Source organism: Natator depressus, chromosome 2 (assembly GCF_965152275.1).
Source record: "Natator depressus isolate rNatDep1 chromosome 2, rNatDep2.hap1, whole genome shotgun sequence".
NCBI lineage: Eukaryota > Metazoa > Chordata > Testudines > Cheloniidae > Natator > Natator depressus.
The window spans coordinates 260,192,888-260,214,455 of NC_134235.1; the positions used below are offsets into that span (position 1 = coordinate 260,192,888).

The following is a 21,568-nucleotide window of genomic DNA, read 5'->3' on the forward strand; positions in this document are numbered from 1 at the left end:
AGGCCTCCAAGAAATGCCTCGTTGCCTCGAGACGTGGTGTGGGCGGCGCTCTTTCCCCAGTCAGTAGTGAGCCAACAGCCCAGCACAACACTAGAGGGTGCTGTGCTGCTGGGGGGCCTGTATCAGGGAGATGTTGACCAGTCGTGGTTATTATTTGTATTATCGTAGCACATCAGAGTCCCTGCCATGGACCAGGCCCCCAGCTACTTACTGAAAAGCCTGCAGTGCTTTTGAAGTGTTGGGTTCTCTGGGCCAATTCTGACTTGGGGGATCCCCTCTGCCTCCTGGCAATCCCCCTGCAGAGCTCCTTGGATATGGGATTTGTCTTCACTTCCCATCCCAAACTGCTGCGCCATGTTGCCGTGCACCGTTGGACAGCTGCTGCGTTCTGCCCCAGAGGTGGCTGCATTTCAGTGGTGGGTGGTAATCCCTGCTCATTCCTTCCTTCACGGGGGAGCTGTGGGGTTATCCTGTGCTGCTGACGTACTTGGAGAGCCCCTCAGATGCGGCACCGGAGTGGGCAAAGTGAGATCAATAACAATGAAGAGCAGGTGAAGGGGCTCCTGTCACCATGCAGTACAAGCCCTAGCCCCTTTCTGCCCGGGGCCACTTCATTGTCTCCCTGGGGCCCGGCTGGTGGAGCACAGGGCCACAAGGAGTCATTCTCGGGGTGCTTGCTGTGTCTTCTCACCTAGAATTGGGAACCCGGCAAAGAGTTAAGCAGACGGAGTTTGAGATCTAGGCACCAGCTGGTACAAGTAACATCTCCCAATCAAACCCAGGCAAGAGGCTCTTAATAGCCCGCTGTTTCCAGCCGCCCCCAGCCTGCAGCGAGTCTGCCATTGCCATTTTGCTGCCCCAAAGCACAGGCCCCTGCCACTTGAGCAAAAGGTGCCGTGCGAGGTATTCACACGGGAAGGAGCTCGGTCCTGAGGTACCAGCCGGAGCATCCTGGCTTTTCGCCCAGCTCTCCACTGGGCCAAGGGGAGCAACTCAGCAGGCTCCGGTCGTGCGACTGCCCCAACTGCCAGCCCCTAGTCTGGGTGCCTCACGGACCAGCCACCTGCCACCTCTGCCCCGGGAGGACATGGCCAGCTGCAGCCGAGCTCAGAGGCCTCCTGTCAGACCAGCTTAGATTGCTGGTCCACAAAGGCCACTATCCCCCAGCTGTCACAGCCCGTCTCACCACTGGGCCATACAGCTTGGGATCCACTTTGGGTCTGTCTACACAGCAGTGAAACGCCCCCGGCTGGCCTGGCTCGGCTGATGGGCTTGCAGGGCTGTAAAACTGCTGTGTAGACATTTAGGCTGGGCCTGGAGCCTGGGCTCTGGGACCCAGCGAGGCAGGAGGATCCCAGAGCCCAGGCTCCAGCATCTACATGGCAGTTTTGAGCCACACAGCCCGGGCCCCGCGAGCCCGAGGCAGCCTCAGGCGTGTGGAGATGGACCCTCTGTCAGTCTCACACCAGTAAGACCATTAGTTCAGCTACCCTGAGCCAGTTACACCAGAGCAGACTGCAGGGCCACCCATGGACAGCCCCTGGTGTCTCACACGAGCTAAGGTTGCTGCTCCGTCCAGATGGGTGTCCCCGATCCTCTCACACCAGAGCAAACACTGGCCCAGCTACGCCATTATCCTCCCCTCGTGCTGGCTCAGAGCTGAGGTCTAGCCAGGCCCCCGGTCGCTCTAACCCCGTGTCGCTGCCAATACCCAGGACTCGATGCTCCACAGGAAAGGGAGGCACCGATGACATTCAGAGCCATCAAAGACGCACCCCCCAGTCCCGAGCCAGTCCCCAACTCCCCGGTGGCTGTGGGCGCGTTGCATGGGGAAGGTGTTTGCTCTAAAGCGCTGGCGATTAGTTCTCCCGGTGCCCTGGGTCTCATGTTTGCTGAGAGTGTGAGGCCTTCAGCCCCTCCCTGACTCACCTGCTCCAGCCTGGCTCTCAGAGTCCCTCCTTCTCAGAGCGTCTCCAGGACCTTTCCAAGGCTCTCTGCCGTGGGCGCTCATCACTGGGCCCAGCGCTCCGGGGACCTGTCACTGACATCCATGGGCTGCAATGGGCCGTGGCATTGGCTCCAGCTCTGGTTATTGGCCTTTCTTTACTTCTTCCATGCCTCCCTCTCCCGGCGCCTGTTGCTGCTCCAGGCTGGGCAGGCACCTTCCCGCAGAGGCAGCCCCAGGCCCTGTGCCCCAGAGTCTCCGGCGAGTTCAGAGCCTTGGATCGGCCCAGGGGTGCAAAGGGCAGCTGGGGACTTGGGCCGAGATTCTGATTCCAGCTCCCTGGGATCCGAGCAGCTAAAGATGGAGAAACCGAGTGGATCCCAGCGAATGCATCTCTGAAGGGCCGGTGCAGGGCTGCTCCCTACAGTACGTGTGCCAGTGTCTTGTCTCGTCAACGGCTGGAAAGTTTCAGTGCCCCAGGCTACAACCCGGCTGTGTCTGCACTGCAGGAAGGAGATGTGTGTGTGTGTGTGACAGCTGGCGTTGCCAATGGCCAGGGCCAGCTGAGATCAGCACAGACCCTACCGTCTGGAAGCCCAGTGGTCTGATGGGGACCTGTCATTGCTCAACAGCCTGGATGGAGCACAACACCTGCCAAAGCAAGAGGAGCCCCCTGGGAAGTGCTGGGGGTCGCGGTGGTTTAAGCCAACGATGGGATGAAGGGAAAGCCGGGGCTCGCGCGGCTGAGTTGTGATAATGCGTTCGCAGAAAGGCGGAACTCCGAGAAGATCTACCGCAGCGACAGTCAGATGATGGACTCCAGTCTCTCTTCACCTTCGCCCGTCCCCCTGGGTGTGGGGCAGAGCAGGGCAATTGGCCTCAGGACTCCTGGGTTCCATTCCCAGCTCCTTGTATTTATGTCCTTGGGCAACTCGCTGGTTCCCTCCCGTAGCAAAGGAGGGAATAATAATAGCTCCGCCCCCAGGTCGAAGCGAGGGGCGTTACCATTGGCGATGTGCTTTGAGATCCTTCTGTGGCGGGGTCTGTGTCCCTGCAAAGTGCTGCAGTTCCCCTCCGCTGGAGCATTCCCTGGCCAGGGATTTGGAGCAGCCACGCGGGTGCAGAGCCGGGTCCTGAAGAATCCATCCCAGGGGCTGAATTTTTCACCCCAGCTGCGAGGGCTCCCAAGGTGAGATTCTGGACCCCAATGCTGCAGTCGGGGCTGGACTCCCTGCCACATTCTGCCGCTACAGAATAAGGGAAACGCCGAGCCTTGCTAAGGAGTCGGGGCCATATTTATTGGGTAATTCCCGGCCCAGCTGTGGACACAGAAATCCCCCTCGGCAGGGCCCCATCTCCTCGGGGCCGTTTGTGGCTGGCGCGGCACCTCTCGCGAAGCAGGAGGCCAGTGGTTTGACTGTTCTGTGGTCAGCCAGCTTACGAGGAAAACCCTTCTCCAGCCACTGAGCACTGGCCGCTGCGTGAGCTCCAGCTCCCCGGCCAGGTGCGCCTGATGGGGTTGAAAGGCAGGGAGAGCCCGACTGGAGAAGCCTGGCAGCTGCTGACGGGTGTCGACGTGGCCGCAGCGGAAACGGATTGCTCTGTTTTAGCACCACTAGCCACCCGCTCCCCAGAGCTGGGCAAATCCTGCTCCTACCAATGGGCTAAGAAACATCCCCTCCAGGCAGGCAGCTCAAAGCCGAGCCAGCCGGGTCCAAACAGGGCTGCCATGATGGGTCGAAGCCTGCATGAAAGGCGCTGGTCCTAGCCCGCTTCCAGCGGCCACTCCAGAGCCCCAGTTTGGCAGCATAGAATCATAGACTCACAGAAGATTAGGGTTGGAAGAGACCTCAGGAAGTCGTCTAGTCCAATCCCCTGCTCAAAGCAGGACCCGCACCCATTAAATCATCCCAGCCAGGGCTTTGTCAAGCCGGGCCTTGAAAACCTCTAAGGATGGAGATTCCACCACCTCCCTAGGTAACCCATTCCAGTGCTTCATCACCCTCCTAGTGCCCACAAGACTGGAACCCCAGTTTGAAAGTGGAGGTTCCCAAGCATTGCACACTCGCCCAAGGCTAGCGATCAGACAAGAGGCTCCCGCATGTGGGTGCCGGGCATTAAGCGCTATGGGTCTAGCTCCCCCGCCGTCAGAGCTGTGACCACAGCACGGCCGGACGTACCCACTGGAGCACGGTGAACGAGAGCCCATGCAGATAGCCCGGCTCCATGCTGCCGCGGCTTCACTGCAATTTTTAGCTGTGCCAGGTGGGCAAAGCAAGCGCCGGTCTGCAAACCCATGAGGCAATCACACCTCGTGTAGCTGTGTAGCCCCCCCTCCTGCCCCTCAGCGTGACAGCTCTTATATGGATGCAGAGCTGGCCACAGTTTAGAGGCCTTAGTCGGAAGCCGTGAGAGATTTCATAGACGTATAGTTTAAAAGATCAGCCATTGGCTCTGCCTGAACCCCGCTATACCAAATATCTGGGGGCTGCCAGGGACTGTGCTGTGAAGGGCAGACAGGAGAGGCAGAACTTCAACCTCGAAGGCACAGAGTCCTCTTTAAAAGATACCGCAGTATGTAAAACCCAGAACAACTCACCCCAGCTGTGTCCGCGTCACGGAACCAGGCGTGGCCTTGATCCATTTCACTGTACAGCCGTGCGCTGGTCTGTTTCACTGCGCCTTGCTGTCTGATGCCCCAGCGTGTGGTCTGGCTGACGCGGAAATTGCATCTGGCCACTTTACCTCAAAGCTCTCGGGCCCAAAATAGTGATTTTTTTCTTCCTTAAAGCAAGGTGTTGGTTTCCTTACAAAGAGCTATGGATTTGTGAGTGTTACTGGGTGCGGGGAGGGGAGAAGGTTGAAACCCTGCCCTGTAGTGCGGGAGACCCACATACAGACTGGGTGTCCCGGACTAGGGGATGGGCGGTCAGGCCTTGTGGTCAGAGCTGTGGCCAGGAACAGCGCCGAAGCTCAGAGCCAGAGTCGGGAAGCAGGAGTCAGAGCCATGGGGCAGAGCCAGAGTCAGGAACCAAGCAGGGGGTGAGGCCGGGAACGAGGCAGCGCAGGAGCGGTCGCAGCAGTGGGCCTAAGCGTGGGGCAGCCGCTGGCCTAGTGCTGCGTCCGGGCTCCAGAGCAGGGCTGGGGCCGAGGGTGTTCGGCTGCAGGCCCTGATGCCGGGCTAAGGCAGTGGCGTCAGACTCGGGAAGGTCGTGCTCGAGTCACGCCGGAACACCGTGGGGAGCCAGAACGGGGTTCCACCACTTCTGTGGGTCCCAGGCTGGGCATCTCCTTTCCCTCCCCAGCTGCACCGCGTCCGCCAAGCAGGCAGGAGCTGGGCCCAGGCAGGGGGTGCTTGGTGGTGGGTCAGCACAGTGGGAGCAGGGGACACTGCAGCTGGGAGCGGGCGGGGGGTCGGCGCACTGGGAGCCGGGGACACTGCAGCTGGGAGCGGGCAGGGGGTCAGCGCACTGGGAGCCGGGGACACTGCAGCTGGGAGCGGGCAGGGGGTCAGCGCACTGGGATCCGGGGACACTGCAGTTAGAGCCAGGCAGTGTCGGGAGTAGGCAGCAGTTCTGCCCAGTCAGCAGAGCCCCCCATGGGCAGCAGGAATTGGGCACAGTTAAGGGGGAGGTGGGGACGAGATGGGCTCTGCAGCGAGTCACCCCCTGCTTCCCTGGGCCTCCCCCAGGACCCCCTCTGCCCCACCTTCCTCCCAGGTCCCCCTGCTCCCCTCTAATCTCTTCCGGGGCCTCCCTCTGCCCTGGGCTCCAGCCTGTCTCTTCCGAGGTCCCCCGCGCTGCGGCAGAGAGGCGGATGCCGGGGTTACCGAGGAGCTGTGGGCTGGGGGATGCGTTTAGGCCCAATCCTCAAAAGCATTTAGGCGCCTGACTCCCTTGGCGGCTCTGGGCGTCCCAGAGTGCGTCCCGCCCGCCGAGCCCCGCAGAGCGCCCGCCAGCAGGAGGTCTGCTCCGAGAGGGCCGGCAGGCCCTGGGCCGGGAGCCAAGCTCTTTTCAGTTGCTTGCGCAGCACCTTGTTGCCGCATCCGGCAGCACTCACCAGCCGTGTGGTCCCTGCTGACAAGGGCAGGGCTGTTACCCAGCAGGCCTGAGACCCGGGGCCTAGCCCCAGGGAAAACACAGTGCAGACCAGTGAACTTGCCGTGGTCAACCCCAGGCAGGGGCAGGGCTTTCTCCTCACCCAGCTACCCCGCAGTGAATACACGGCCAGGGAGAGCTGTCGGGCCCGCTGCTGCCCTTGCCCTTCTGTTCCTCATCTGCCTCCCTCGGTTTCGCTCCCTCTTTCCTGTCTCTCAGTGTGGCTTCTGCTCTCCCCTCTGCGTTCCCTCCCTGCCGCAGCTCCCGACTCCCATCTCTGCATGGTCTGGGCCCAATCAGCCATTGACCAGTTAGCCTGGGCCCTGGATTGACCCTCCAGTGAGGTTACTGGAGTGCTGAGGAGCTCACATGCCTGAGTCTTGTTCAGAGCTGGCTGTGGATTCAGGCAGACATCCCTGCCTCCGGGTACACTGACCCCTGGTTTCTTTACAGCCAGACGCTGGAAACATCCTTTTTTAAAATGAAAGCTTAGCCTGTGGGCAAGCTGGCTGTGCCTCTCAGGCTACACTGAGATATTAAATGAGTCAGCTCTGCCCGTGGGCCACATGTCTGAAACCCCTGAGCTAGGGCATAAGCCAACCGCACACTGATGGCTGATAGGAAGGAAATTTCCCCTATGGGCAGGTTGTTCCCTCACTGGCCATGGCAGAGCTCCTTGCATCTTCTTCTGGACTAGACAGATGGCTGGTCTGATCTGTTGTGGCAACCATAAGAACATAAGAATGGCCCTACTGGGTCAGACCAAGGGTCCATCTAGCCCAGTGTCCTGTCTGCCGACAGTGGCCAGTGCCAGGTGCCCCAGAGGGAATGAACAGAACAGGAAATCGTCAAGTGATCCATCCCCTGTCGCTCATTCCCAGCTTCTGGCAAACAGAGGCTAGGGACACCATCCCTGCCCATCCTGGCTAGTAGCCATTGATGGACCTATCCTCCATGAACTTATCTAGTTCTTTTTTGAACCCTGTTATGGTCTTGGCCTTCACAACATCCTCTGGCAAGGAGTTCCACAGGATGACTGTGCATTATGTGAAGAAATATTTCCTTTTATTTGTTTTAAACCAGACAATGAAACTGACCAGAAACTGAAATTGACCAACTTTGATTCACTAAGCTAAAGCGCAACTAGAGAACAAATGCCTTAAATGGTGAAATGTTCTAATGGATTTGATTTTAACTGCTGCCTTTTTAATAACCCGGGGTGATGCTAGCAACAGGGAGAAGGAGTTATTGGCACCGGTTTTTATCTTGACAATGCCCCAGTGAGGAGAACGACCTTCCTCAGCTTATTCTTCCAGAGAATGAACCGGTGCGTGGCTGTGATGCTCGCTATTTTTACAGGGATGATTTCCTAGAATTCTCCCTTTAAAACCCGCACAGTGGCATCACTCAGCAGTGACAGGTGGCAGTGGGAGGCGAACCTGACAAACACGTCAACAGATGATGGGAAGACGAGCGGGATCAGTTAACAGCCCCGAGTCAAATGAGGACAGTCTCAGAGACAAGCTGCAGCAGGAGAGATGGGTTCAAACCTCGGAAAAGCTTCATAGGATAAAATCTGCCTGGAGGCCGGGGAGCTCCCTGGAGATCAGTGGCGTGAGCCCTACTAGTCTCAGGTCTATATGCTTTGTGGAAGGACGTGCAGTGTGGCTTAGTGGCTAAGGCAGCACCCTGGCAGTCAGGAGTCCTCAATTCTGGTCTTAGCTCTGCCACCGACATGCTGTGCGTCCTTGGGCTTGTCATTTCATTCTTCTGTGCCTTGGATTCCCTGTGTAGACAGCCAGCTCTCCAAGGCAGGCCCTGTCTCTTCCTTCCGGGTGTGGCCCCATTGGCGCTGGGAAGTCGTTTCCAGTTCGAGGAGACAGACCTGTGCTAGCTCCAATCGCTGCAGCTGCAGGAGTGGGGAAGGGGCTGGGCGCCCCGGGGACGTGCCTCCCATCTCGGATGGGAGGGTAGACGGGGCGACTAGCCCCTCCCCCAGCTGCAGCTACACTTCTGTGCTTTGAGCGCAAGCTTGATCAGCACTATCATGGGGACGTCTGCTCATGCTGACATGGCACCTCCGCCCCACGTGGAGACGGGCCCCATGTGGCTGAGCAGCACCTAGCGCAGTGGGGCCCTGCTCTCAGTAGGTGATCACAGAGCGCTAGAGTACAAGGCCAGAAGGGCTCAGCGGATCATTCAGTCTGCCCCCCTGTACATCACAGACCCCCAGCACCCGCACACTAAACCCCGATAATCCTGGGGAGTGACCTGCACCCCACGCTGCAGAGGAAGGTGAAACCCTCCCAGGTCACTGCTAGACTGACCTATGGAGAAATTCCTTCCCGACCCCCACATATGGCAGTCGGTTTGACCCTGAGAGTGTGTCAGAAGCAGGGAATGGGCGACGGGATGGATCACTTGATGATTCCCTGTTCTGTTCATTCCCTCTGGGGCACCTGGCTTGGCCACTGTCGGAAGACAGGATACTGAGCTAGATGGACCTTTAGCTTGACCCAGTCTGGCCGTTCTTATGTTCTTATGTCAGGAGTACAGCCCTGCAGCTGCGCCTTTACAGGGCTTTACAACGGCTTTACAAGCCAGCAGGCCGGTTCTTAAGCCCAGGAACAGCAGTAGCTTGCTGGCTGCTCGAACTGGCTGGGGACCAGGCCATGAGGCCTAGTGATCAGAGTCCGAGTGCCAGAGTCAAGGGGCGAGACAGAGTGGGACCCAGGAATCAGCCAGGAGTCAGGGCTGGTTCTGAGCCAGGAGCAAGGCTGGGGGCAGGGCAGGGGCTAGACTGGAGCTGTGGAGGAGCAAAGCAGGAGCTGGGCTTGGAGAGAAACGAGCCCAGGGAAGCAGAGACCCTGCGGGGGTGCGTGGAGCAGCCAGCGAGCTGGCACTGGGGCTGGGCATAAGAACTGGACTGGCTTCCTCAGCAGGTCAGGCAGGGCGGTGCCGTCAGGCCACCTCACTGGTTTGTTCGCCTGTTGCGGGGCCTGAGCACGTGCAGCTGCGGGACCTTCTTCCTGCCACCATGTGAGCAAGGACCAGCCAGCCGAGCCCCCGAGCGAGCGAATGAGGGAGGGACGCCATCGTGCAAATCATGAACTGTAATAAGCTGCCCCTGGCATCACGGAGCTGCTTTTGCAGAAGAGATTTAAGGCTTTGCCTAGATTCCCACCTGTCGGGATGGTTCCGGGATAATGACCTGGATTGTGCCACATGGGGAAGGATCAGAACCCAGCTAGACTAGAGGGTCCCCCCATCCCAAAGGATCTGGCCCTCTGCGTGCGTCCACACGTACCATGGGAGGATGCTGAGGTCACTTCCTTGGGCAGTGTTTAGACACTCCGATATCCTGCGCTCTCGCTGGACGCCATGACCCGATTGCTGTGCAACCCCCAAGTGATCCCAGCACTCAGGGGCAAGCAGACGTCAATGAATCCCAGTCCATTGAGGGAGGCCGCTTTGTTCCATCACTCCCCCACACACACACACACCCCCCGGCTCCCGTCGTCGGAGGGTGGTGCTCGAACGAGGAAGGAGAGCCGGGAGCACGTTAGGAACGTCTGGGGATCGCTGGGCTCTAATCGTCAAGACGGCAGGAACCCCAGGCTGGCGGCGTCTGCTCTTGAGAAGGGGCGGGCAGGACGCCCTTGTGGCTAAGGCACAGGGGGAGGAGGCTGAAGAGCTGGCGCTCGTCCCGGCCATGCCAGAGGCAAAACACTTAGGCCAAAAGTTTCAAGCCTTGGGGTCCACGCATAGGCACCTAAAGGAGTGGCCTGATTTCAGAAATGCGGCCCCCCCGACCCCCCCATCTCAGCTCACATTGACTCCACTGTAGTAGCCATCCTGAAACGGGGGAGCTCAGGCCCCCGCTTGAGACACCAAAAATCTGCCGTTTCCTAACTTTAGCGCCCCCCGCCCCCCCGAAACATTTGAACGCTTTGGTCTGATCTCTCGCTAGCTCCGTTTCCCCATGGGTGGGATTACTCTCAGCACGTAAAGGCTTCTGGGCATAACCGTGTGTGTGACGGAAGGTTTCACCCTAGGACAGCTTGTGCCCCCAAACCCTCGTGAGCTGACCCGTGCCATGTTTGTGCCAGCCTTCCCCTCCTCCCACAGGACGCGAGAGGTCTGGGGCCTGGGCTCTTTCCCAGCTGCTGTAGCCTATAGGGAGTTTGGCCCATGCACTGGATGAGATCCGCTGACCCCCCCGTGTCTTTGAAGATCTGGGAAGCAACGCAGAGCCTGGGTGTGCTGGGAGGGGCTGGGGGCTGTAGCTTTGGGTTTGGGGCTGGAGCGTGGCCTGGTGGCATGAGGAATGATGGGGCAATCATTCTGTGCCTATCTGCTGTGAGGATGGCGTCCCTTGCTCCCAGGGGTCAGTTCCGTCAGGATGTGCTCCCAGCTCAAATGGGATCACACCAAACATCGTCCGTCCTCTTGGATGCTGGCAGTGCTACCCAGCGGCCTGCGCCTTCCGCAGCCTGCTTCAGGGACACAGCGTCCCAGGCTATTCCTGGCCTTGCAAACCACCTGTTGCATGAGTCAGGGTTTAAAATCTACTTTGCTTTTGAGTCAGGGGAGGAATACTGCGGGGAGAGGAGGACATGGCACCAAAGAAGGGTGCATGTTTCAGTCTCAAAGCTCAACGCACTCAGTTTATTCAATGTTTTCTGAACAAATTCCCACCGAGACTTCTAGCTGTGGTACTTATGTGGTCCCCTTTACCGTGGGATCTGAGCCTCACACTGCTCCTGGGAGGCAGGGCAGTGCTGTTATCCCCATTGTACAGATGGCAAACTGAGCCACAGAGCATCTAAGGGACTTGCCCAAGGTCACACAAGAAGTCCGTGGCAGAGCAGAGACTCAAACCCAGGCCTTCCATGTTCTAGGCTAGCGTCCTAATCACAGGATCACCCATCCTCTTTCTGGGGACATCACTTGACTCTAAACATGTAAAAGGCAGATGAGATTTTTTAAATATATTTTCAAGGGGAAGATGCTGCAAAAATCAGCCTTCCAATGGGATCCTGTTTGTAACCTTAAATATGGAGGGGCTGCTCTGTCCACACCGCAGTGCTGCTTACACCTCACTTGGAAAAACAAGCACGTTTATGTCCCTTTTGCAGGAAGAGCAAAAAGACACCCCCCACTTCATTTTTTTGCAGTGATATTTAGTTTCTACATGTCCTTAAAAAAACTCTTTTCCTATTAAATCAACCCGCCCCCTTGGAGGCAAATCAACATTCTGGCCTCAACCAGCAGACAGTTTCTCGTTCATGGAAATTACTCAGCGATGGGAAACAGACATTAAAGCCCAGTGCCCACCTACCTCCAATCAACTCACCGGTCACTTTGACTTCAAGTCAGGCACATACTTAAGATTCATAGAGTCCAAGGCCAGAAGGGACCACTGTGATCAGCTAGGCCGGTCTCCTGTATAGCACAAGCCATAGGGCTTCCCTGACATAATTCCTGTTTCAACCAGAGCAGAGCTTCTAGAAAAACATCCGGGCTTGATTTTAAAATTGCCGGTGATGAGACTCTGCTACATGCCCCTTGGTAAGTTGTCCCAATGGGTCATTCCTCTCACTGTTAAATCCACACCTTACTTCCAGTCTGAATTGGTCTAGCTCCAACTTCTGGCTGTTAGAGCTTGTTAGACACTTGTCTGCTAGCCTGAAGAGCCCATTATCAAATATTAGTTCCCCATGAAGGTACTTATAGACTGAAATCAAGTCACCCCTTAATCTTCTCTTTGTTAAGCTAAATAGATTAAGCTCCTGTAATTACGAGGCATGGTCTGCAATGCGTTAATCATTCTTGGAGCTCTTCCCTGAACCCCCTCCAATTTATCAGCATCCTTCTTGAACTGTGAGCACCAGAACTGGGCACCGTATTCCAGCAGCAGTCGCTACTAGAATACGGCCCTTGCTAAATCAGTGTGTATAGTAGTCACATAGTCTATCCTAGTGGTTTTCAACCTGTGGTCCGTGGACCTGGAGGTCTGCAGACTACGTCTGAGACTTCCACAGGGATCTTCACTGCCATTTGACATTTTTAGGGGCCTGCCAATGAAGAACGGTTGAAAAGCGCGGGTCTGTCCCATTCGGTGGATTCTGGTCACAGTGATTGTATTTACTTCTATAGACTTGAGTGTATGGGGAGAGATTTCAAGCTCCTGAACTCCCCACTGTATGCGGGTAAATCCCAGCTCTGTAATTCCAATGCCTGGCATGAATGCGTCCTGAACCCTGCATGCCACTGGCAGGCCTGGGGGATGGGGGGGCAGGTATAACGTGGCATGTGGGGCAGGGAAAGGAAGCCGTTCCATACATTGAATATGAGATGCTATGGCGGAAATGCGATACCCTCGGCAGAATGGAGTAGCCAGGCCTACATTGCTATAGGTGTATTTTTATAGTGCCTGTCCCTGTCTCATCGATCCCAAGGCCAGCAGGGACCATGGTGATCATCTGGTCTGACCTCCTGACTAGCACAGGCCAGAGACCTGCCCAGCACAGGCCAGAGACCTGCCCCACAATCATTCCTAGAGCAGAGCATTTAGAAAACATCCCATCTTGATTTTAAAATGGTCAGGGATGCAGAATCCACCCCGCCCCTTGGAAAATTGCTCCAATGGTTAATTACTCTGTTAAAAATGTACATTTGTCTGGCTTCAACTTCTAGCCATTGGATTGGGATCACCCTTCTCTGCTAGATTGAAGAGCATGATTAAATGTTTGTTCCCCATGTAGATACTTATAGACTGTGATCAAGTCACGCCGTAACCTTCTCTGTTAAACTAAATAGATTGAACTCCTTGGGTCTCTCTCTCTCAGGCAGGTTTTCTAATCCTTTAGTCATTCTCATGGCTCTTCTCTGACCCCTCTTCAGTTTCTCAGCACCGTTCTGGAGTTGTGGGCACCAGAACTGAATTCCAGCAGTGGTCACACCAGTGCCAAATACGCCCATGCAATAACCTCTCTGCTCCTACTCGAGATTTCCCTGGTTAGGCATCTCAAGATCACATTAGCTGTTTTGGCCACAGCATCACATGGGGAGCTCATGTTCAGCTGATTATTCACCCCCACCCCCAAATCTTTTTCAGAGTCGCTGCTTCCCAGGATGGAGTCCCCGATTGTGAAAGTCCGGCCTGCGTTCTTCGTCCCCAGCTAGCCTGAGGCGCTCACTCTTGTTTCATTCAGTAGAAGACTTTGTATTTCAGATTGTTTTTCCCCAATTTTATTTTGCATAAAGTGCCACGGTCATCAGCAGAAAATACTTGACCCCCACTACTCCCAGCACCCTGTGACAAGGCTCCATCCCTGGAGCATCTGGCGGGGGGGGGGGGGGCAGCTCGCTCCCAGCAATGACACATTTCGAAATCGGACATGTAGGCAAGTCTGAGATAGTAAATATTACAAACAGATTTCAAACACCTCCGGTGGGTGAGGGGAAGGGAAGCATTTTTGCTTTAAATATCGACTGTCATCTTCATTCCGCACTGGGAGGGGCGTGAAAGCGAAGGCCCCTACATCTGTTGGGAGCATCGCCAGATTGCAAGGTGAAACCTCACACGGTTCCCACTGCAGTCTCATGGTTCTTTGGCCTCTGTAGCAACACTGGCCACGCCCTGGTACAGGGACCAAGGGACAAGTTTCTGTCCGGAATCACCCCCAAAGCTCCTCACCTCATGGGTGTCTTTGGGGGTGGAGGAGGGAAGGAGGAGGCTGGACAGCTCCACCCAAATAAATAGTGGTTCCAAAGAAGAAATGCAACAAATACTAAAAATAAACAGAGTCCGGTTCCAGTGAAAATGCACCAATCCTGACCCGAGGAATGCACTTTAATGTCCTCCCCTTCTGGAAGAAAATCCAGAGCGGTGTGTTTGGTTGGGGGGGATTCCCCCCCTCCCAGTTTTAAATAAGAAACTCACTGCTGAAAAACAGCTCCACAAATGGAAAGAGAAAGATAGTGACAACTTAAATAAATCATCTTTACATGCACAATCGTCACATACCCGCTCGCGACGCTTTATACAGGGCTATTTACACAACAGCATATCCACCAGGGGACGGGAGGGCGGGGAGGATGGCGGTGGATGCTGGTTTAGCAGCAACTGGCGTGGATTTCGCCAACAGTCCCGATTTTAGGGTCACGGGGGGGGCTGGGGGACACGACCTAAGCTTCTATAGTCGTGGAGTTGATCTTTTAATTAAAAAAAAGCAACAAGGCATTTGGGCCCATCCCCATGTTAGTTACTGATACTCTCTCATATAAAAATATACATATAGCTTATGATACAGTAGGGCTGCGTGTGTCTATAAAGGGACTTTATATCCCTGCCTATAAATCATGTATCTGAGCACACAAGCGCCCCGGAGATGTGCAGAGCCCGGGAATGCCATCGGGACGCTCGGGAAGGTCTGAGCCTGCTCACTGCTGTGCAGGGGGTCTTTGACCTGACGGTGACTGGTCTGAGATTGTGCCCTTGCTCGGCTGCGTTGACGCACAAAGAAACCCCTGAGCTTGGCGGATATCCTGAATCTGAGGTTTGTCCCGGTACAAATTGCGGGGAGTCAGGGCTGGAGCCCCCTGGGGTTTGCTGGAGGAGTCCCTGGCTGCCAGCGATGGCTCCCACCTTGAACAGGTGACTCGAACAAAGATGGCCTTTCCCCCAGGCGTGCATTAGGCATTGGCGTGAATAGCTGTCAACACAACCAAAAGCGTTGAAAACAGGCCCCTTCCCCACGCGCTGGAGCTTGTTTCGTCAGGGCTGAAGCTGCCTAGAGACACGCCCCGAGTAGCTCAGCTAAAAACCAACCCCTTCTTATGGCCCAACGTCTCAGGCCTCATGTATCCATCAGAAAGGGAACAGCAAAAGGCACAAGCCCCATTTCTTTGCAGGGCCCCTTTAAGGGTGAGCAAGAAAGAGTCCCTGAATGGCTTCCTGTCTCCAGTAAGGGCCAGATCCTGGGAGCAGAACTCCCGGGAGTCGGGGCTTTTAGGAACTCTGCCTTGGGGACGTTGTTAAAGGCCTCAGAGCTAACCAGGCTGTGACCCAGCTGAGCCCTGGTCGGTCCTAGCGCAGGGCACCCAGGAAAGGTTTCCGATGAGCCATAGTAGAAGAACTAGGTGCAGTCTCCCCGCGGGCTTATTGCTGCACCGAGAACTCCCCAGCCAGGCTGGTTATAAAACCTGACTGTGGCTGCAGCTACCATGGTGCTGAGCCCGGTGCCTGGGCATCAGTTAACCAATCGGCACCGCCCCAGGCACTGATATACCACGGCAAAGTCACCTGTGCGCACCTGCAGCCCCCCGAGCTCCCGTGAGAGGGCACCACGGCCTCCCCACCCAACGCAAGGCTGAGTGGGATGAGCCCCCGGACCTCTGGAGGTGCCTGACAGTTTTCACCAGCAGGGCGGCGCCTCCACGGGAAATCATGATGCGCGGGGTCTGGTCGCGCCCCCGGGGTTTCCCTGCCCATAGTTTTGCGTGCGTTTGTCAGCTACCTCGTTCCGTGTCCTGAGCACGGCCTCCAGCCTGGCACCAGCTCTGGGGCCCTCCCAACCACCCGCTCGTGGAGGAGAGACGCGAACGCTCGTCCCTTGGGAACCTCTCGTGGCTTCAGGCGCCAATAGGAGCCAAGCCGAGGGCAGGTAAAGCTGCAACCTCAGGTGCTGGAGATGGAGGAGACCTATCAGACCTTCCAGCCTGCGCCCTGCCACGCAGGATTGTCCCCCGCACTCCAGTCCAGCTCCAAGTGACCCAAGCAACGGCTGCCTGGTCGCTGCCGTATCTGAGTGCCTAGCCTCAGGCCAGGCCTGGAGGTCAGTCCTCTGCCTGCAGGATGAAAAGCCTCCCAGTTCTGACAGTAATTCCCTCCGTGGCCTCAGGCAAGTGGCTTGCCTGCTCCCTGCCTCAGTTTCCCAATCTATAAAGTGGGGTGGTAATACTGCCCTACTTCCTGGGCGGGGAGGGGCTGGGAATAGTCATGGGTGCTGGTAGAGCATGCGAAGTGCGAATTTTGTAATGGTGACCCACAATCCACCGTGCCTTGCAGGAAGAGTGTCCCCAATGGGAGGAGGGATAGCTCAGTGGTTTGGGCCTGGGCCTGCTAAACCCAGGGTTGTGAGCTCAATCCTTGAGGGAGCCATTTAGGGATCTGGGGCAAAAACTGGGGATTGTTCCTGCTTTGAGCAGGGGGTTGGACTAGATGACCTCCTGAGGTCCCTTCCAACCCTGATAGTCTATGATTCTATGAATATCCACACCCCTCCGCAGCCCATTCCAGTTACACCCCCCTGCTTATGGGGACACTCTCCTCTGGAACGGCCCAGAGCCATCAATCCTCCAGCCATTCTACCCCCCAGCATCATCCCTGCGGCAGATCCTGCGCACTCCCTCCCTAGATCCTAGCTGCAAACCCTCTTCAGAGCGGGCACGCGGCAGGGGCACTGCCAGGTAGGGCTGAATTAGCCAGGCTGGGGGCAAAGGAAGGGGCTGGACCCAAGGCTGGAGAAGCACCAGACAGCAAGAGAGTGGGTTAGCACATCCCCCAGTCCTGCAGCCAGACTAGCAACGGGACAGGCAAGCAAAGGGCGACACCAGGTGCGAGCCCACCCCTCATGCTTGGTGGGGTACAGGAGACTTTTCAAATGAGATTTAGTCAACGTAACGCTGGGGAGCAACACTCGCAGGGACCCAGCGGGGATCAGGGAGTAAAGGGGTCCGGGGGTCACTCTCACCCTGACGGGACCTGCCAGATGAAGGGGGCAGGGAACTCACAAACGAAACCCGTAGTGCGCAGGCTTGCAGCACCTCTGCTGGTCAGCCCTGCCCCTCTCCCCCTAGCCCGCCAGCCAGCCCTGCCCCTCCCTCCGTCCCCTCCCAGCCCGCCAGCCAGCCCTGCCCCTCCCGCCCTCTCTCAGCTCCTCCAGCCTCTCCCTTCCCCTGCTTACACCACACAACACCTAGGGGACCTGGCTGCTTTAAAAGACATCGGCCTGTTCAAACCCTTCTAGCCATGGCTCCTCGGTTCCCAAGGCCACGCCCAGGCCAATCAAAGCATGCAGAGGCCAGTCATGCTATCACTACCCTCCATCTACAGCCTGGGCCCAATTCCTCCACCACCACCCCCACGCACCTGGAGAGTCCTTAGGAGGGGACATCAGCTACTTGTCCCCATCCTGGGACAGAGGCCCCAGCCAGCGCCAAGTCCAGGCTGCAGAGGTCAGACAGGTACAAAAAGGAAGGATCCGGCGGGACTGGCACTATCAGACAGTGCAACGCACCGGCTGGCCCAGTGTCTGGCAAGGAGGGGGCGGGAGGTTTTCTAAGCAAGACAGAGCTAGTTCGAAGGGAAGAACACACCTGTACAAATACATCACCGACCGAAGCTAAAGCGCGTGTCCGAGCGTCCGTGTATATTTGAGATCCTCCCCATCGCTTTGGAATGCATCCCAAGCAGACCCGAAAGAAGAAGACATTAACAAGCCACAAACATGGCACTGGGGGGGATGGGGGGGAGGAGGGAACCTACAGGCACTTATTGGCCTATTAAAAGGGAATCAAACTATTGGCCTTTGGCTGCTCCTCTTCTGTCTCTGACACAGACACCGGAGCTGAAGGCTGCCTCCCCCACGCTGTACACAGACACCCCTTGTTGTTGGCTCATGGGGCGGGGGGACAGCCAAGCCAGATTCCTTGTAAGTGGTTGGATGCGTCTGGCCTGGCCTGGGGGAGAGCTGGCCCAGGCGAGTCAGAGGAAAATCCCCGGCCCGCTGCAAGCTGGTTTTTAAAGGTCACAGCAGGGAGAGGGCTGCGCTGCACACGAGGTTGGCGGGGAGGGGGGCAGTTGGTCCTTGGGGCGCCGAGCCAGTCACCGGTCCAGGACGCGAGCGAAGTCCTCGCGGGCGCTGCCTTCGTTTTTGAGGTCGGCGAAGACCTGGGTGAAGTAGTGGGGGTCGGCGTTGATCCGGAGCATCTTGCCGCTCAGGGCGTCGATGATGCGCAGGCACCGGTCCCAGAAGGCGTCCTTCGCCACCTCCACCAGGAAGGGCTTGAGCGGGTAGGAGATCTCATTGCCCATGTAGGAGTAGGACAGATAGAGGCAGGTGAGCAGCGCCGCCTGCAGGCCGTGCTCGCTGGAGACCGAGTCCCCGTCGATCACCTCCCGGCACAGCAGGTAGACGAAGACCACGTTGACCGGGGTGATGAAGGCCTGGTCCTGCCAGCCCTGCAGCAGCAGCGAGCGGTCCACGCTGCGCAGCCACAGGATGGGCTCCGTGGGCGACAGGTGTTTGAGGCGGTAGCACCGGCGGCAGAGGAATTCGCCCAGGCACTTGAGCAGCTCGCTGGTGGAGGCCTGGACGACCACGCGCCGCGGGGAGGCCGAGCTGCCCCCGCCCAGGCAGGCGCCCGGCTTGAGGGAGGAGACGGAGCTGGTGGAGATGCGCTTGGCGCTGAGCGGCGCCAGGGGCGCCCCGCCCCCCTCGTAGCTGGCGAGGTTGGCACAGGACAGCGACTTCTTGACGTTCTCGTGGTTGAGGAGGGCCACGTCCTTGGCGTGGGGCGGGGGGTGGTTGTGATTGTGGGCGGGCCCCTTCCCCCCGCCCCGGGAGCCTTTCCTCTTGGTGGAGGCCACCAGCCGCTTCCAGGTCAAGGCCGGGATGAACATGGAGTGGCGCTTGAGGGGCTTGTCCCCCTTCTGCCCGCTGCCCCTGGCGCTCGGCACGGCCGGGTAGCGCGCCGGCGAGCCGGAGGAGCCCTCTTCGTACAGGCTGGCCTTCCGGGAGCCCGGCGAGACGGACAGCACGGTGCCCATGCTGGGGGAGGCAGGCGGAGGGATGAGCCAACAGGGAGGGAGCCAGGCAGCGAAAGCAAGGGGGCTGCGAGTGCAAATCCCTGCATGCAGCTAATTAGCAAGCCGGCCTGCCTGCAACCGATGCGCCGTCCGGCAGGGAGGCCATTCCCCAGCAGCCTGGCCGGGCAGCGGGCTGCCTGCGATGTGGCAGTCGCGGCCGCAGCGTTAATTAGCAGCGTTGCATGGCGGTCCTGTCCTGTGCCTGCAATTAACAGCCTGGCACGCGTGCACGTAATTAGCAGTCTTGCGGAGCGCTTCCGTGCGGGCAATTAAGGCTCAGTCTTGCGTGGCCAGCCCGGGCAGGCGAGGCAGCAGCAGGCTGGAGCCCAGCCGGCAGGAGGATGCTGCCAGCCGCGCCGAGCTCCATCTAATCCAATCGCCGGCCAGGCCCGCTGGCGGGGGGCGGGCTCCTGCGCAGGTTCGCGTCCCGCCGCCGGGAGCCAGGCAGGGAGCCGGGCGAGCCCCTGGGCCGGGGGGCTCAGGGCTGCTCCCGGATCGCCGGCGGCTGCAGCCCCCGGGCCATGGGCTGGGACGAGGACGGATCCGGGCTGGCACCGGCCGCAGGGAGCCGGCGGCTGCTGCTGGCGATGGCGCTTCCTCGCCTGGCTACCTGGGCGGCAGCCGCGCCCCCCCCGTCCCGGATCTAGAGGCTCCGGGCGGGGCCCCCCATCTCTGCACTCAGAGCCCCCCCGCGGCGGAGGTGGCTGGGGGGGGGCGGGCGGCGGCCCCCCCTCCCGCCGCGATCTCGGGTCCCCCCTACGGGGAGATGCTCGGGAGCCGGCCCAGGGAAGATGCGCCAGCGGATCTCCTGCCGGGTGGGGGGTCACTGGGCCGCCCGGAGCATCGGCCCCCGGCCGGGCGCTGCAGCAAAGCCCGATCCCGGGGCGGGGTGAATCCGGCCCGCTCGGCTCTCCCGGGGGTCCAGCAGCAAACCTCTTCCTGCCCCCCCAGGCGCGGCTCTCTGCGGGGCCCGGCCCGGTGCGGCGCTGCCTGGGGAGACCTGCCGCATCTGAGCCGCCGGGATCGCAGGAGCAGGAGGAGGAGGGACCGAGGGATGGTCCTTAGCAGCCACGTCCCCCCGCAGGCATCCTCGCCCCGTGGGGCAGGCAGGGAGCCGGGCTGTGTGGGGCTCGTGCTCCCCCTATGGCTGGGCCGCTGGAATAGACTTCACCGGGCGGACAGACAGACGGGCAGGGGCCCCTCTCCCCCCGGACACGCCAAGGCCCCCGCCCCAGGAGATGGGCTGGGCGGGGGGGGGCTGAATCCAGGCTGGGTAGAATGGCTTCTGGCAGGGGCAATTGGGGTACCCGCCAATATGCCCCCCTTGGCCAGCAGCCCTAGGCAATCTCCCCCTTTCCCAGGCTGCACCCCCAAGCGGGCTCTACCAGGCACGGGGGGGGTGCGAATACCTGCAGCCTGGGGGCGGGGGGCAAGTGGCAATGGAGTGAGGGGGCCATGGGGGTGGCGTTCCCCACAGGGTTTGACATGCTGCCGTATCTGCGGGCACCTGCTCGATGGGGGATCCCGCTGGCAGCAGGGGGATATCAGGTCTGCAGGGCATGAGGGGGTGAGGCCCGGACCGGGCCAGGAGTGAGGGGTGCAAATGAGCAGGCAGGGCCTGGTGTTGAGCCACTGCCCCTTGTGTGTCCTCTCAGCCCTCCGCCCCCCCCCCCCCAGGCTTGGAGGGGACCAGCGCTGCCAGCGTCACAGGAGAGGGGGCTCTTTTGCCTTCCCTGCTTGGCCAGATTGCCCCCCCCACACAAAGTTTTGGAGGAATGCAGCTTTCCCTGGGCTGGGCTAACCCAGCCCCCTGTGCCCTGGGAAGTGGTTGGGGTGGGGAAGGGGCTAAAAGGCCAGAGGATTTGCCATCGCAGATTGGGCAAGCTAGGCCCGGGATCCTGTCTCTGTCCAAGGTTTGGAGGATTGGCCGCCGCGTGTGCTCCTTGGGGGAGGGACGCACCCCTGCAGCGAACGGACACCCTGAGTCATGAGCCCCAGTTGCTGCTTCCAAGGAGCCAGGAGGAGTTTTGGGGGAGGGGAAGAGGAAGCAGAAAGAGTCCAGAAGCTCACAGCAACTCTGCTCCCTCTGCCCGTCCTGTGAGAGATGGTCTGTCTGCTCCTCCGCACCTCCCTCGGTCCCTGCAAGGCCAGGCCTGGGAAGGGAGAGGGGAGTGAAGAACCCTGAGAGATGCTGGAGGAGCAGGAGCACATGGAGGGGGAGGGCAGAGGGCAGATTGGGGGGCTGGGAATGCATAATTAGTTGCTGGGCTCTGGGGGCACAGATGTGGGGTAGAACTGGTGTGGGGCTTGGGGGTTGGGACAAAGTAGGAATGTTCTTAATGTTTTCTCTGAACACTGTGCGTGCCTCAGTTTACCTATGTATTACTCAAGTATCTAGGCAGTGTATCTAGGCAGTGGGATAAGGGTGGCTGATTCTTGCGGGGGGAGGGGGGGCGGCCATCAGTTGCCAGGCTGCAGAGTGTTGGCGGTTCTCTGCAGCCAGTCAGCAATCACACCTGCCCTCTAGGGGTCACTGCAACAATCACACACCTTTATCCCACCACCTAGATACTTGAGTACCACACAGGGGAAACTGAGGCACACACAGTATTCAGAGAAAACCTTAACAACATTCCCACTTCATCACAT

General features: G+C 58.7%; 1 protein-coding gene across 1 annotated transcript; it reads right to left on the reverse strand.

Annotated features, from left to right (window-relative positions):
* Positions 1-16,984: 16,984 nt before the first annotated feature.
* Positions 16,985-19,370, reverse strand: LOC141981835 (cyclin-dependent kinase 5 activator 1-like). Its single transcript, XM_074943469.1, has one exon. The coding sequence runs from the start codon at positions 18,878-18,880 to the stop codon at positions 17,936-17,938; it is 945 nt and encodes a 314-aa protein (XP_074799570.1). The 5' UTR covers positions 18,881-19,370; the 3' UTR covers positions 16,985-17,935.
* Between the last annotated feature and the right edge of the window lie 2,198 nt (positions 19,371-21,568).

Bases quoted from the DNA above. Each gene is read 5' to 3' on its own strand.
- LOC141981835 (XM_074943469.1), bottom strand. From the start codon at position 18,880: ATGGGCACCGTGCTGTCCGTCTCGCCGGGCTCCCGGAAGGCCAGCCTG.